This window comes from Cryptosporidium parvum, chromosome 5, assembly GCF_000165345.1.
Source record: "Cryptosporidium parvum Iowa II chromosome 5, whole genome shotgun sequence".
Lineage (NCBI taxonomy): Eukaryota > Apicomplexa > Conoidasida > Eucoccidiorida > Cryptosporidiidae > Cryptosporidium > Cryptosporidium parvum.
Genome location: NC_006984.1, coordinates 646910 through 663279, shown reverse-complemented (window position 1 = coordinate 663279; position 16370 = coordinate 646910). Strand labels below are relative to the sequence as shown.

At 29.7% G+C, this 16370-nt stretch overlaps 7 protein-coding genes across 7 annotated transcripts; 2 read left to right on the top strand and 5 right to left on the bottom strand.

The window, feature by feature from the left end:
- Positions 1–18: 18 nt before the first annotated feature.
- cgd5_2930 (hypothetical protein) lies at positions 19–4308 on the bottom strand (the record flags this gene model as incomplete). Its single annotated transcript, XM_626228.1, has 1 exon — positions 19–4308. The coding sequence occupies one exon, from the start codon at positions 4306–4308 to the stop codon at positions 19–21; it is 4290 nt and encodes a 1429-aa protein (XP_626228.1).
- A 792-nt stretch (positions 4309–5100) lies between these two features.
- cgd5_2920 (hypothetical protein) lies at positions 5101–7134 on the bottom strand (the record flags this gene model as incomplete). The annotated part of the gene is made up of 1 exon (XM_001388239.1): positions 5101–7134. One exon carries the CDS (start codon positions 7132–7134, stop codon positions 5101–5103), a length of 2034 nt encoding a protein of 677 aa, XP_001388276.1.
- A 525-nt stretch (positions 7135–7659) lies between these two features.
- cgd5_2910 (alpha amylase) lies at positions 7660–9189 on the top strand (the record flags this gene model as incomplete). Its single annotated transcript, XM_626227.1, has 1 exon — positions 7660–9189. A coding segment is annotated over one exon (1530 nt), but the record flags the coding sequence as incomplete, so codon positions are not given.
- Positions 9190–9515: 326 nt separating this feature from the next.
- cgd5_2900 (protein phosphatase C2 (PP2c) domain containing protein) lies at positions 9516–10802 on the bottom strand (the record flags this gene model as incomplete). Its single annotated transcript, XM_626226.1, has 1 exon — positions 9516–10802. One exon carries the CDS (start codon positions 10800–10802, stop codon positions 9516–9518), a length of 1287 nt encoding a protein of 428 aa, XP_626226.1.
- Positions 10803–11523: 721 nt separating this feature from the next.
- On the bottom strand, positions 11524–12564 carry cgd5_2890 (hypothetical protein; the record flags this gene model as incomplete). Its single annotated transcript, XM_626225.1, has 1 exon — positions 11524–12564. The coding sequence occupies one exon, from the start codon at positions 12562–12564 to the stop codon at positions 11524–11526; it is 1041 nt and encodes a 346-aa protein (XP_626225.1).
- A 740-nt stretch (positions 12565–13304) lies between these two features.
- Positions 13305–15110, top strand: cgd5_2880 (C1p1p GTpase. Pre-mRNA cleavaage complex protein; the record flags this gene model as incomplete). Its single annotated transcript, XM_626224.1, has 1 exon — positions 13305–15110. One exon carries the CDS (start codon positions 13305–13307, stop codon positions 15108–15110), a length of 1806 nt encoding a protein of 601 aa, XP_626224.1.
- A 189-nt stretch (positions 15111–15299) lies between these two features.
- cgd5_2870 (F11M21.28-like; 3 CCH RNA binding domain protein involved in RNA metabolism) lies at positions 15300–16370 on the bottom strand (the record flags this gene model as incomplete). The annotated part of the gene is made up of 1 exon (XM_626223.1): positions 15300–16370. The coding sequence occupies one exon, from the start codon at positions 16368–16370 to the stop codon at positions 15300–15302; it is 1071 nt and encodes a 356-aa protein (XP_626223.1).

The following is a 16370-nucleotide window of genomic DNA, read 5'->3' as shown; positions in this document are numbered from 1 at the left end:
GCAAGGCTTTTCCTATACTTAATAAACTTTCATTCTTTTACTTCCTTTGTTATTATTTGAACTGTTAATGATGTTCTTGAGCTTATTGATTTGTCTCTTTACCTTTCCTGAGCTATAATTCTGGTTAAATGAATTCAAATAATTATTAGATTCCGAAATTTTTCTCTCTAAAATACCAATATCTTTGCTATTATTATTATCAATAGTATTAGAATTATTTTCTATTATAATAATAGATTTTGAAAGAGAAATTAAAGATTTTAAAAGTTCTAATCTTTGCATTTCAGTGGTGAATTTGATATTTTCAGAATCTGAAGAAACTTTACTAGCTTCTTCTATTGTATTACTGGAAATACAACTATCAATCATTTTCACTACAACTTGAATCATATCTTGAATATATTTATCATTATCTTCACTAGAACCTTCTGAGCCGGTGCTACATGCTATTAGAGTATGGTTAATTAAAGTAGTATATTCTCTAAGCTGATATGAACCTTTCGAATATTTAACAGTTTCTTCAAAATTATTTATGAAACTTTGTGTTAAAAACCTTAAAGAGTTATTATTATTAGAATTCTTAATTCTATGCATTAGTTTAGTCAAGAATGAAGATGTGACAATGCCAAATCTTTTCTGACTAATCCATTTCTTTATCAGATCTTGTGCTATAAGTTGGCCAATCAATACATTTTCTCTATCCATCATTATAATTAAAGCAATTAAATTGATTGAAAATGTCTCAAAATGTTTGGAATAATTTTCCATCTTTTTTCTAAGTTGCTTTCCATTGTTTTTCTTACTCCAACGGCTCATTGTTTGAGGCTCAACAATTGGTTTACCAATTATATGGACTAAAAGTTTAAATAAATCCCCTAACTCATCCAAATTTGTGTTATTTTTCTCTTTTAAAACATCCAAATGCATTAATTTATTTATTGTTGAAGCCAATTTATTCACATAGTCTGAAAAAATTGTCAAAGTACTTCTAATAGAATAATATAGAGCGTGTTTACATCCCAGTCTAAATCCTTCCAATAGCAATATTATTGTACGAACTAAACCAGTATAAATCTCTCTATCTTGAATATTTTTTGGTTTATATTGTTCAGAAATCAAAGATATTGTTTCCAACATCCTTAACTTATTCTGCATTTCATTGTTAATTCTTTGGATTTGTAACTTCTCTTGCTCTTTTTGTTCTCTCTGTCTTTCATACTTGGGAGGTAATGGAGTATTTTCATCATTCAGTAAATGTGAAATCATGGAATTACTGTCATTATATGATATAATCTCATCTTTACTATCACCTTCCTCACCACTATTTTCATCATCAGTATTGTCATCCTCATTTTCTTTAAAGCCATCATTAGAAAGATTACATTCTTTAGAGAAGATATTTGGTTTCAAAAGCTGAGAAACTTCATCATTTTCTAGAGATGAGCTGTGCTTAGATCCTCCTCTCTTACCTCCAGCTCCAACAGTACTTTCATTTTCATTATCTGTATCAATTTCAGCTTCAATTTCAGAATCTTCATCGTCATAATTCTCATCATTTCCATCCATTAAACTTGAGTGAGCATTTAATAAATCAGGAAGTTGAGCAATCTTTCGAGAAAACTCTACTAGAAGTTTTGTATTTAAGTTTTTAGAAATGTCCAAAATTCTGATATTTAGCTGGAATAGGAGACTTAGACCTGCAAGACAGCTAGGATAGTCGTTATCTTCATCAGTATCTAGATCATCAATTTTACCTTGTACTTGATTACCTTCATTAGTGATATCCAGCTTAATCATTGAGTTAAAGATAATTTCCAATCTTTTGCCTTTATTGTTACCTGACTTTAATAAAGAGGAAATCAATTCTAAAATGTAACTGGAATTACAATCTTCCATTATATAATATATTAACAAACAGCTCTCAATAAGAATGCAAGAGATTTCAAACTTAGTCTTTGGAGTCTTTCCATCTATTATAGCATTGTAAAGCTTCTTATTCTTATTAAACAGCTTTTTATTATCTTCAAAGTTTGTAGATTGATTAGCCTTATCAAATAACTCAGCAATGTTATTTCTATAAGAAGAAACTGACTCTATAAGAGCAGAATCTTCATTAATAACATCATTATTTCGAGCATCTTCCAATGATAGAACTAAATCATTGGTACACTTTCCTATAATTTTCTCAAGTCTAGGGAAAATAATTTGGCGATAATTTTCAATCCACTTTTCATTAGAAGCTCCAAAAGTTATAATAGAATCCAATAAAGGATATACCTGAGATGAAAGCTTTAATACAAGAGGTAAAATGTTCTTCTCTTCTCCACTATTTAAAGAGCTACTAAATGAAACTTGAACAAATTCTAACATTATGTTATGGACCCATTGTATTTTTCTCCAATATATATTGACTTTCTCATCTTCCTCTTCGTTGTTTATATCCAAATTTGAGTCATCCATATCCACATCATCTTGATTATTATCTTTCTTATCTAACTTACTTTGTTTTTCTTCATCAGAATATTCCTTTGAAATTTCATCTATTAAAAGTATACCTTGTGAAATGATTATAGAGTCTAAGGATTCACCTTCTTCTTGAGACAAAAGATCAGAAAACATTTTAATCAAATGTTTCATTTTTGCTCCTGTTTTTAACATAAGAGACTTGAGAATAATCCAAAAAAGCCTAACTCTTTCCTTTCCAGAAATCGAAATAGGCTTCTCCAAGCTCTCTTTAAGAGCCATAAATTTAGACATTTGTATATCTTCAGTCTCATCCCAAAATAATGCAATTACCAAATCATTGATGACAAAAGGAATCAAATTCCTGATATTTGCGTCTAAGTTAATGCTCGGATTAGGATATACAGGTTTTGATCTCTCATTAGCTTCAGTAGAAAACCCATCTATAGTTCCAAAAATAAACCTTGAAAAATCTTGGATTTGATTAAATTGAGAACCATGAGCAAAATGAGTTTCTATTCCTCTACCTGTAATAATATCAACTAATGTTTGCAAGAATAATGTAGAAAATGCTGATAAAGGATTCTTATCATTCAAAGAAGTCTTAAGAGCCCAATTGAGAGATTTTGAATGACCAGAAATAAAGTTTTTCAAAGCTCTGATAAAAGACTTTTCTGAGAAATTACATTTCTTTAATGAAAATGCTGAAAGTTTAAGTTGAGTAAATATTTGGAGGATCATCCTTGCTCCAAAATAGTGCTTTTGGGGAGAATAAACCCCAGAGAAATACTTTTCTTCAATCTCATGAATTAGATCAGAAATCAATTTGCCAGATATCTTCTCATTTAAACAGGGTGATTCTAAAATATAAGTCATTAAATTGAATAGAAAGCTTGGAATTCTTGGACTAAATAACGACAAGTATTGAATATTAGAAAGAACAATTTCCCATCTATTCTTATAGAAAGTATATCCAGGATTAAACAATAGCTTATTCCAATCCTCCCATTTATCGCCAATACGTGCGGAGATATCACCAGCTTGAGAAATATCGGAACAACCAATAACTCCATTAATAACAACTCCATCTCTACCTTCAAGAAACAGCCTCAGTTTTAAAAATAAAGACAAGACAGGAATTTGAGATGCAAGCTGATTTCTTTTTGCTTCATTCATTTCAGATTTATCCAAAAATCTGTTATCAAAAACATTTCCAAGTTTTGACGAAACGTACTTAATTGGTAATCTTGGATCATATTCACAGCAATCTCTAAGAATCAAATATATAATCTCACAAATCATATCTTGTAGATACATCTTTATACCATAAATCATCCAAAGATTTTCAATAGTTTGTTCTATATAAGGTCTGGATACGTTCTTTTTGAAAAATCCGGTCTTAATTATAGCTAAATATCCGAGAAGAAGGCCAATAATCCTATCTCTTACATCTCCAACTGATCCTGATGAAGCCTTTCCTTTGACTTCTTTCTTCATTCCCTCTAAATAATGCTTTTCTAACCCCTCCAAAACATCTGAAACTGGAATCTTATATCTATCCAGTACAATTGATAGGCATGCGCTATACCCTCTCCTTACACATTCTCTCTGAGATTCCAAACCTTTAATAAGGCGGCTTAATGTATATTCCAGATCAGCTCTGCCATTATTAATACCTGATAAAATTATTATGGATTTTGTACTTACATCTTTAACTTTAGGATTAATAGAATTCTGAACCGAATTATCAAGACATCTTACAATTCCTTCAATAGAAGAGACTGATGTCTTCTCTTCAAAACTTCCTAAATCCCAAAAATATTGCAAAAATTCGGGACTATCCATTTTCTTATTTTCTTGTCAAAATGTCAAGACGGAACCTCTTTAAATGGAGAGCCCGCCCAAACAGAGTCTAATATATATATATATATTTTACAGGGGAAATTAATAATATAAATAATTTGCCTTCAAATTAAATACCAGAATAATAATAAATTAATTTTTAAAGAAAAATTTCCATGCAAAAGAATTGATATGAATTTTGAAGCACCATTAGTTATTCAATTATTCAAATCTTTGAATATTTTCAAAGTCTAGATATGCCATTACATAGGGTTCCATTTCTTTAATGCAATCATCCTCAATATCATTTTTAAGAATCTCATAGTGCTTATCATTCACATTAAACTTGAAAATGACTTCTTGAATATCATTTGAGTCCATTTCAGAATATGAAAATAAACACTTTAATTCTTCATTTGTGAAAGTAATTTCCTGTTTAGCCCCTCCTAGAAATATCCTAGCAAGACCAGTTTTATGTAGTTGTAGTCTAAACTTCCAATCTTCAATGGTTCCAGCCGCTATCAATCTGAAGAAAAGATTTATATATATATATTAGTCAAGTTTTCTTAAGACAATTAAGTTATTTTGATAAAATTATTCTTACCTATATATGATTACATCTCTTTTTTGGCCTATTCTATAAGCTCTTCCTATTGCTTGTTCATCTTGAGTAGGATTCCAGTGTGGTTCTACTAGAATTATCTTGTTTGCACTGGTTAAGTTAAGGCCAGTAGATCCAATATGTTTAGATAATAGTAAGATCCTCTTTTCCTGAAATTGTTAAAAGTAAATTTTTCATTTTACATTACAACTTACGTTATTTTTGTTGAAAGAATCAATACTAGAATTTCGTTCATCTAGAGATTGCTTTCCTTCAAGTCTTTCCCAATCAATTTTGTTTGGAATTAAAATCGTAAGCTCTATCAAATCTAGCATTAATAAGCTTTCTGAGAATACCAAAATCTTATTTTCGTTAGGCTTGAGGAGCTGAGGGATAATCATGTTAAGTATTTGTAATTTAGTGCTTTGATCTCTTAGAAGTTCAATATTAAGCTGAGGTAATTTAGATGCTGAGTTAAACATTAAAGTATTGTGAGCAGATATAGTAGTTGTTTCTTTACTTGAAGGGCTTTCAAATTGAGAATTAACCACTTCTTCTTCCTCCCCTTGCTTTAAATCATGGTTGCTTTTGTTTTTAAGTAGAATCCTCCATGATTGGAATTCAGGTTTGAGTAAAAGCAAAGGATGTTTGCAAACCTTAAGTAAGTATATAATAAGCTCTAATACTGCTCCATTTTTCTGTTTATTTTGAGAAATTGCATCCGAATTATTAATTATTGTTGAAACTGAATGGCTATCTAAGACTTCCATATAAGATTGGGATTGATCTCTAGATAGATTGTGCCACAAAACAATATCATACTTTTTTATATTAGAAAGTTCATTTTTAATATTCTGAGCATTAAGATTACTTTCTTTTGTATTAACTTGGGAAATTATTTGTTTTGTTCTTCTTAAAATGTATGGCTTAATAGCATACTTAAGTTTACTAATAATCAATTCAGAAGTCTTCTTTTCATTTTCAAGTATGTTTCTATTGTTTAAATTATTAATATGTTTAGCATAATTATGGTTAAATGCTTGTATATTTTTCCCAAGTAGGTTTGGCTTAACACAATGTATTAATGACCAAAGCTCTGTTAGTCTGTTTTGAAAAGGAGTGCCAGTACATAAAATTATGCAATAACTCCTCAAAGTTTGTATATCTTTAAAAAGCTTTGTTTTACAATTTTTTAATTTGTGAGCCTCGTCAATAATTACAATGTCCCATGGAATATTAAAGTTTCTATCAGGTTCTTTATATTGTGAAATTTCCTTCAAATAATCTTTGGGAGTAATTTTACTCCCCAAATGATTTCTAACAAACTGACACTGTACACTCTTCAAATTGATTTCATGCAATTTATGAACATCGTTTCTAAAAGTCTCAAAAGTAGTAATCAAAATTCCTCCTCTTTTGCTTAAATATAAGCTTTTTAGTGCTTCATCTCGCATATTTAAATTTCCATGATAAATGAATTTTGGAATCTTTGGACACCATTTATCCAACTCTTCTTTCCATTGTGATATTAAGCTCGTAGGGAGAATTAAAAATATAAAGGTTGCAATCTCTGATCTATACAATGCCCCAATGAAAACACATACTTGAATAGTCTTTCCAAGTCCCATTTCATCTGCAAGTATTCCCCCTTCACTTCTTCTGAATCTATTCCACATCCATCTAACACCATCATATTGATGTGGATGATCTCTTAAATTGCCATATATCTTTGGTGAAACATACAATTTTCTCTGAATTCTTCCTGAATTACTTTTTAAACAATACTCGAGTTTATTTGAATTCCAGTGCCACCCATTATATACTTCATAAGGTGGATCAACATAATCATCTTCAATAATTTCATTTATATGAACATTATTATCCTCAGAATCTGATATTGGAACGTTTGAGAAAAATAAATCGTCAATAAGCAAACTTTCTGGTGGTACTGTTTCTGATTCATCATCAACAATATGAATCACTTCCTGTTTTCCTTTCACTTCATCCTGATCGATTAGCTGAGTTCTTCTTCTGTCATGCTTCTCAAACTCTCTTTTTTTTTCCAGAATATTCACTTTTTCAGATATAGTCACATTATCTATCTTATTAATTAAATCATCCAAATTGGTTTCATCCAGATTGGTGCTTTTATTTAAATTTTCAAACTTTTCTGCTTGAAGGTCAGCTTTGCATTCCAAAAAAATTGGATTTTCTTCTTTTTCAGTCATGTTTGTAAATAACTAATGCCTTCTATATTTTTCAATTTAGCTCCATAACTTACAAAATTTTCTTTCTTTACTATTTATAAATATTTCTATTATTATGGCACTTAGGTTTTGGCCTGGAATTTGTTCAAAAATTAATAATTATACAAAGAAATATTCTTTTAATTATTTTTTCTAATTAAAAACTTTCATAATTAATTTACACTTTTTTTAAATTTTATCTTTTGATTATTTACCGGTATTTAATTATTTTGTAATTAAAAAAAATGCGTCCACATGCAATATTGATACCGGTATAGATGCAAGTTTTTAAAAAATTTCATGTCAATAATTTTGCATGTGGACAAAAATATATTAATAAAAAAATTCGTGTGAAATGAATTAATTATTGTTAGCTAAAGTATAATAATTATTAATACTTATTTATTATTATTTTTTTAAAAATATTTATATTCATTTCTGATGAATATGTATATATATGTACAGAAATAAAAATAAATATTTACACATATTTAGAAATATAATTAAATAATAATGGTAATAAATGGTAATGAATGGTATAAGAATTGCAATTGGTATCATATATATCCAATAGGATTATGCGGTGTAGAAAGGATAAATTCAGACAAAATTGTAAGAGTTAACAAATTAGAAGAGTTAGGATCAAAATCATGGATTGATCATTTAAAAAATTTGAATATTGGAGGAATATATATAGGGCCTGTTTTTGAATCGGAAGCGCATGGATATGATACAACAGATTTGTTGTCAATAGACAAAAGGCTAGGAAGTAATGAAGATTTTAAAAATCTTGTAAAAATATATCATTCAAATGGAATTAAGGTAATTATCGATGCAGTATTTAATCATGTTGGTAGAAACTTCTTTGCATTCAACGATATTAAGATAAATGGTAAACATTCCAAGTATTGTGATTGGTTTAAAGGCTTGGATTTTTCAAAAAAATCTCAAAAAGGAGATAATTTTACTTACACCCCTTGGGAAGGTTATTATGAATTAGTAACTTTGAATCATGAAAATTATGAGGTGAAGAAATACTTATTTGATGCTGTAGAGTTTTGGTTTAAAGAATATGAAATTGATGGTTTAAGATTAGATGCAGCTGACTGTATTTCAATTGAATTCTGGAGAATATTCAGGGACTTTTGTAAAACTAAATTTGGAGAAAATTTTGCTTTATTAGCAGAAATTATTCATGGCGACCAAAGAATTTGGGTGAGACCAAATCCATCTGCCAGTATCAAATATGAATATACTAATCAACCATTTGATGGGGTAACTAATTATGTTTTATGGGATGCAATATGGAAATCTCACCGTTTTAATAACCTTGAATTGCTTGCAAATGTGATTTCTCAACAAAATGATTTATTTAGTAGTGGATGGATGTATAATTTTGTTGATAATCATGATGTAACTAGAATTGCAAGTCAAATTGAAATCGAAGACGATCTTTTAACTGTATATATAATTCTCTTTATGTTAAATGGTTCTCCTTCAATTTATTATGGAAGTGAATTTAGATTTAAAGGAGTTAAAGGAAAAGGTCGACGAGCTGACTTTCAGCTTAGACCAAAGCTTACAATTAAGGATCTTGAGTGGCTTAATTCTGATAAAAATGATGGATTTTTGGTTTTGATTAAATTTATTTCTCAAATTAGAGGTCATCCAATTATAGGTAAAATTCTAACTAAAGGAAATTATTCATTATTATTGAATACCAAAACCTTGTTGGTATTCGAAAGGCGTATTAAAGAAGAATTTATTTTTGTTGCAATTAATATTGATACCAAATCTGTTGAAGATTTTGAAGTTGATTGGAAAGAAAAGGATGGCCAATGGAGGGATATTTTATCTCCTTCAGATACTTATCAATCAAAAAAAGGGAAAATCAAAATTAATGTGCTATCAAATTGGGCAATTATTATTTCATCATGTATTCCAAAAACTTCATATAATCAGTACAAAATTAAAAAGTTTAAAAAAGTTCTATACAACATACCAACTTTAGATAGAAGTGAATTAATTGAAAATTAAGAGAATATAATAATACATTTAAGGACAAATTTCTGTTACAAGATAAAAGTCTAACTAGACCAAATAAATGTAGAAGTTTGGTAATTGAGTGCTGGACTAATGATTCAGATTTTTCTACTTTACCTTGGAAATCAAATATCAAATTGAATTCTTCATTTCAAACAATAAATATTAAAAAACAAATCAAAATAATAATAAAATAGCTTAAAAGGCTTAAAACATTATTATAAAGCATAAAATTCTAAAGTATAAACATCAAATAACTTCCAAATAATGCATGGCCTTCCAGTACTTGTTTCAAGGAAAATACACAATATTCAATCCGCTTATTTATATTTTGAGGTTAATCCTCCGAGAATTGAGAATCTCTCACTGATAGAAGAATACGAATACTTTTCACCATTAATTATGTAAGTTGACATATCATTACTGAATTTTGCAGAACTACCCAAATATGAAGTTCCACTATAAATTTCAGGAGAAATATTTGACATTCTTGTACTTAACCTATCAGAATATGCAACAAAGGCAACAATTACAGTAATATCATCAGGTTTACCACCCTCGATATGTCTATTAACATCAATCAAAGCTCCTTCACTAAAAGGTGTTACTCTAGCTCTTGACCCTGAAGGAACATTATTTGCAGCCTTTAAAGCATAAGTAAGTAATTCTTTGGCAATGAAATCTGAAACCATGATAGGATTATCATCAAAAACTCGATTATACCTTTTTCTTGCTTGATTTACAATATCAATAATATCTTCATCAAAAATATTATCAAATATCCCATCAGTACCAATAATTATCAAGTCTCCTGGATTTACATCAACCCTAAAAGACTGAGACACATTTGCAGCTCTCTTTAAAATTTCATCATTTGAGCAATTAATATCTGGCATAATAGTAAGCTGGTGCGGGCAATTAAAGAAATGTTGTTGAACTTCACTTCTAGCAGTAATATCATATCCACCAACAGATATATTAGATGGTAATCTTCTTCTTGGATCTCCTGTAATGGGTTTCCTTTCTATTGGATTCTCAATGAATGGTATTGGTGGAAGATTTTTTGGCTCGTTTTTTGATGGTCTTAAAACAATCATTTGAGAGTCACCCACATTTGACACCCAAAGTTGATTACCATCAAGGAAACATAGTAAACAAGTTGTAGATCCATAAGAAGCACAATTTGAGCAAGATCTGCATAGTATATGTTTGAGGAATTCATATGAATGAAATGGAATCGAATTCTTATTGAATATTTTTTGCGAAGCTGAATCAAATTGTACTCTGTTATTTTCTCTAATATTACAGAGCTCAACACAATTCTTCAGTAGTTCTGAAGGTAATTGACTGGGATCAAATCCTTCAGACTCTACTGAAGATACTCCATCAGCTATTCCGAGTAAATTCCATGAAACTAACCAAGAATCTGCATTTATACTACTTTTCTGTTGCTTTAACTCATGTTGGGAAGAAATTGCTGCGCCAAAGAAACTAAGTTCATCAGCTCTAGTAATATCTAACTCTTTGGCAGTATCTTCTAGCATTTTCTTTGCAAAACTTCCTTGCTGAAAACAACCACAAATAAATTCGCTAGCAATATTCCACATTTTTAAGATGAACTCTAAAATTTTAAAGAGAATAAGAAAGAAATAAGATAATATCCAACTTCGATTTGGCTTATTATTCAACTTAAAAAAAAATCCCACCTTCTGGCTATTATTTAATTATTTAACTATTTTTTTTACAGCCCAATTATTATTTCGCAAATTATTTCAAAGCTATATTTGAAATCTCAAGCTTTATTCAGTGTGCAAGATAAAAGTACAAACATCTATTTGAATGTTTGTCTATTGACCACTTTCTTTTTTCAAGCCCTCATAAATCAACTATTGTAAAATAATATTTGAAATTATTGTTTCCTATTACTAATTGTAATTTGGATTAATTAATTTACTAATTTATATTAAATACTTCATTAAATATATTAAGTATTTAATTAAGAGCTTCAGAACACTCCTCTTAATCAATTATTTTCAAAACTAATAATAATTAAGTTATAATTAGTTTTATTATGGTAATCCTCATAAGTTAACTTTTTGTACATATATAGATTCAAAAATAAATTCATGCACATTTTGGCGCCACAAAACCATGGCGCCGGTTTGGCATTTTTTTGTAACGTGTACAGTAAAATATTGAAGGGGGGGAGTGGGGTGCTAAGAGAAGGACGAAGAGGAGGAAAAAAAAAGAGGAATAGGAAGAAAAGCAGGAAAAATGAGCTAAAATGAAAATTTAGAAGAAGCTAAATTAAAAATAAAAATATAGTAACTAAAAGGATATAACTTGCAAGTGAGTATTATTTTCAGGATCGACAGAAGTTTTGGTTATATTTACACTGTCATAAAAAATGAACTTTGTAAACTTTGGGCTAGAACTTTTCCCGGAGTGAATTTTATTGATATTAGACAATAAATTGGAGTTTGAATGGTGCAATTCAAACATGCTGATGAATTGATTTGGAATCAAGTAATTGTTAAAATCAGGCCCAATAACTTTATTAACTGGGAATACTGAAATAAAATAAAGAATATCTTCTCGTGAAAATACTATACTTTTAAGAATATAATTGTCAAAATTACAGTTATTTGATTGAAAGGAATTACTACCAATTGGAATAAGCTCTCCATGCCCAAAAAGAGTCAGGAAATCTTTTGATAAATTGGAATTTGAGAATTTACCGCAAATTATAAATGAAGTTATTTCATTAAGGTTTATAATGACTGTTTCATCTTCTATTTTATTTAATTTGATTTGAGGGTTGAAGATTAACTCACTTATAAAATTCTTCCAAACAATTTCTTTAATGGAGTATCTTAAAGACTTGATACAAGAAATTTGTTTTTTGATAGAACAGAAATATGTAAAATTAACATTTGCAAGAATTAATCGTCTAAAATTCAGGAAGCATCCTCCCACATCAAATTCCCAAAAATCTATACTTTGTTTTTGAAGTTTGTAACCATCAGGAACCTCAAATATTATTCTCGAGGTATTTTCCAAATAAATATTACCACGAAAATATGAGTACCACATAAACATATTATTTACATTCTTTTTGAAAAGCCTTTTTATCTTATTAAAAAATGGTGCAAACAATATTGAACTAGTTTTGTAAAAATCTTTATAACTTACACGGTTTGTTGGATTTCTCCCAATGGCTAAAATAGAATTTAAATCAGATTCTTCAAAATTGTGATATATACATATTATATCACATTTTAAAGCCATTTTCCTGAAATGGTGAGCATTAAGATTGCTACATAGTCCCACATTTCCAAGTAATATATTAACACAATTATTAATTTTCATAGTGTAATTAAAAGATGGAGAAAAAATACAATATATATATATATATATATGTTTTTAATCGAAATACATTATTTTCATTACAATTTCTCTATTATTTGTTTAAAGTAGAGTATATTGTAAAGTGAAATATCAAAAGAAATAGTTCTTCAATTTGAATCTTCGGAAATATTATTACAATTACAAACTTTAAAGCATTCTGGCACTTAAAATATATATATATTTTATCATTACAAGCAAATTATTCCTTTTTATTTCTTTGATTAAATTAAGAATTTCAAAATATGTTTTATAGAAAAATCCAATTTTTTAATAGAAATTGGATCAATAGAAATATTATTGTCACTTTCTATTTTAATGACTTTATATTCCCTTATTAGAACACTAGTACATTAATTTTTTTTTACAATTATTAAAAAAAATCATTAAATTAAATTCCAAAATAATCCATTTTTGACTTAATTTTATTTTACTTTCTTTTTATACTGGGTATTATTATTTTGTAGAGGTAAAGCTTTGGCGCCAACAAGCTTTTATATTTATATGCAATTTGAGAGATGAAGGGGGAAGCCTTAAGTATAGAATTATAAAGGATTTGAAATTATAATGATTGTTTAGTGAATGGAAGGAAATATTACTCATTTAATTTGAATTTACACAAAATTTACAGCTCTACGGTCAGAGTAACAATTTACAAGGAAAATTTTGAATTATTTATTTCTTTAAGCGCTTTAGAATGTAAAATGGAAATACCATCAGGAATAGGATTTAATTCTGGGGTAGGAGCAAGTTCTGGAGCTATTCCTGGACTAGGAGTTGGACTAGGGTTAGGACAAGGAGTTGGAACAGGGATAGGAGCAGGAGTTGGAATAGGAGTAGGAACAGGAGCAGGAACGGGAGGACTGGGGTCAGGGCAAGGAGGTGGAATTGGAGGAGATGTGGGCCCAGGGGTTGGAATGACAAAGTCTCAAGTAAGAGCTTATAAGATTGAAGCAGGAAGTGAATTGAGAATAATTGCTCATCCAAGTCAGCCTTGCACAATTAGACTTTACTCTTCATCATCATCAGGGGCAGGAGCTGTGACAGGAAGTGGAGGAGCTCAGACAAATGCAATGACAACAGCAGAAATATTTGGAGCTGAGCTTCCTCCAGATGTTGATATGAAGATTGCTCCATTATCAAGAGTTGCGATATATACTTGGCATGGATGTATTTTACAAATTAGAGGATTAGTTCAGCAAGAATATGAAAGTGTGAATAAAAGTATGAAAGAGTATATGGAAGTTATTCAAGTATTGGATAACAGGAGAAATTTTTCAAAGCTTCATGGGACTTTAGGCCCAAGAGTTATGGTAACAGGATCATCTAATTCAGGTAAATCTACCTTGTGTCAGATTCTTTGTAATTATGCAGCAAGAAGAGGGTATACACCTTTATTTATAGATTTAGATCCGAGAGGATCTACGGATAAAGAAAATATGCAGTTTCCAGCTGGAACAATTGGAGCAATAAAAGTTAATGAATTTTTTCTTCACAGCAAAGAGTTAAGAAATCCTCTTTCATTCTTTTTTGGTCATTTAAATGTAACAGATGACCTTCAATTATATTTATACCTGTGTAGGCTTCTAAGTGGTGCAATATCGCTTAGGAGTCAAAACATTCAAGATACAAACTCTCAAGCTTCAGGATTTATATTAAACGCTCCATTTCAGCCATCAAATGACCTTTTAAAAGAACTTATTTCTATTTTCAACATTGATGTCGTGGTAGTAATGGACGATCCAAGTACCCAACACTATTTATCAGATCAATATGACTATAAGGAACCCCAAAGCTATGAAATCTTAGAAAAACAACATTTAGAAGAGTCAGGAAATGCAAATAACTCAAGCTCTGATCAGGAAATTGATATTAATAAACTAAATATTGAAAAGCAGTTTGAAAAACTACCAAAGATTTCTGTTGTTGGAGTCTCAAAGTCTGACGGAGTTATCAGTATCACCTCGCAAAGGCTTGCTGAAATTAGAAGAGAATGTTTAAAATCTTATTTTTTTGGAACCCCCGAATTCCCGCTCAAACCTCATACAATTAATCTCAAAGTAATACCTATGGGAGATGATGGCAAGTCACTAATTAATACTAGTACACTTGTTTCAAGTACTTGGTGCCATCTAGTTGAACTACAGATTGCATCTTTACCTGCATCAGCTCTACCTGCTGACCAAGATGTATCTATGATTGATAATCAAGCTCAAATTCTTCCATATAATAAACCTTTAAAAAATCTTGTGAATACTATTGCGGGAATATGCCATGCAAAAAATTCAACATGCGCGCCAATCTCCTCAATGGCAGGAATTGTACATATTAGAGCGGTGCATGAGGATAATAATGTCGGTATGGAAGACATGCAACCAAATCGTCCACATGCAAATATGGCATTTCCAACAATAGAAGTTTGGTGTCCAGGATTAAATGAGCACGGAGAATTTCCGTCGCATTATATATTTGTTGGTAACACACAGAAGCTGAAGTTTCATTTGGAATAGAGTTGGATAGCGAGGGAGTAGAGGGAGTAGGGGAAAAAAGATTTGAATTATTTTCATTAAATTTGCAAAAGCAGGGATTCAAATGCATGCTCCCCCCGCCCCTCACTTTTTTTTTAACGGTTTTAGAAATAGAGTAATTAATAATACATGTTTTTGAAAAGGCTAGGATAAATTAAATCTAATTATTAATTAATCGAAAAAATTGCTTGTATTTGAATTTTCATTATTCTTAATAATCTCAGAGTCCTCAATTATGTGATTAAAACTTTTACTATGTTCTTGAGTCTGAAGGTTTTCGTTTCTAACTTTTAATTGTTGGATTTTGTTATTAGAAAGTGTAGAATTAATTGCTTGGACTCTACAATTATCATTAGAAACTGATAAGATATCATTATCTTCTAGTACAAATGCTCTAAAGACATTGAGAATATTTTCATTTCTCATTTTTTCTTGGACAGATTTATCATTTTCTATTCTATTTAAAGCATGTGGTGCAGGTGTTTTAGTAACCAATTTTGATGATTTCATATTTTCACAGTTATTATTTTCAGATTCTGATTTAGAAATAGAATCCATTGTAGTTAGCTCGTCATTTTCAGTAGATTTCCAAAAATCATCACCATTATTATTTTGAGAAAAAATTCTTTCACTCCATTTATCAGAAATCATATTTTCAAAATTATTTCTCCTAATGATAAAACCATTTTCATGATTATTACAAATATTCTCATTATTAACTAAAGACTTTTGTGTCTGATAATTCAGTTGGCTATTTGCAACAAACGGTTTGTTAACTCTATTAGCTATTACAACACCAGGAAAATTAGGAACTTGAACATTTTGCGTATATGGTAGCAAATAAACTTTAGATTCTCGCCTTTCAGCTAATCCATGAATTAAATGACAATAATAAGTATTACAATCTCCACGTTGAAATTGTTCGCATATCTTTGTTTTGTACATTAAAGGATGATAATTAATTTCTTCATAAGAATGAGCAAAAGGACATCCTCCTCCTCTATTGCAATGTGAAATTGAACTCTCATCCTCTTTAATTATGATATCAGGACACAAAACTGGGATATACCTAATAGTACTTTGGTTTGAGAGATAGAAAGGGCATCTTCTTGGCCAGTAAATGTTATGTGAGTATTGGCATCTAGTAATTCCAAAATCACATCCCATTTGCTTTGATCTTCTACAAGGTTTTGTTCTAAATCTACATAAATCATTATCGCTTAACAATCTTGGGCATGCCAT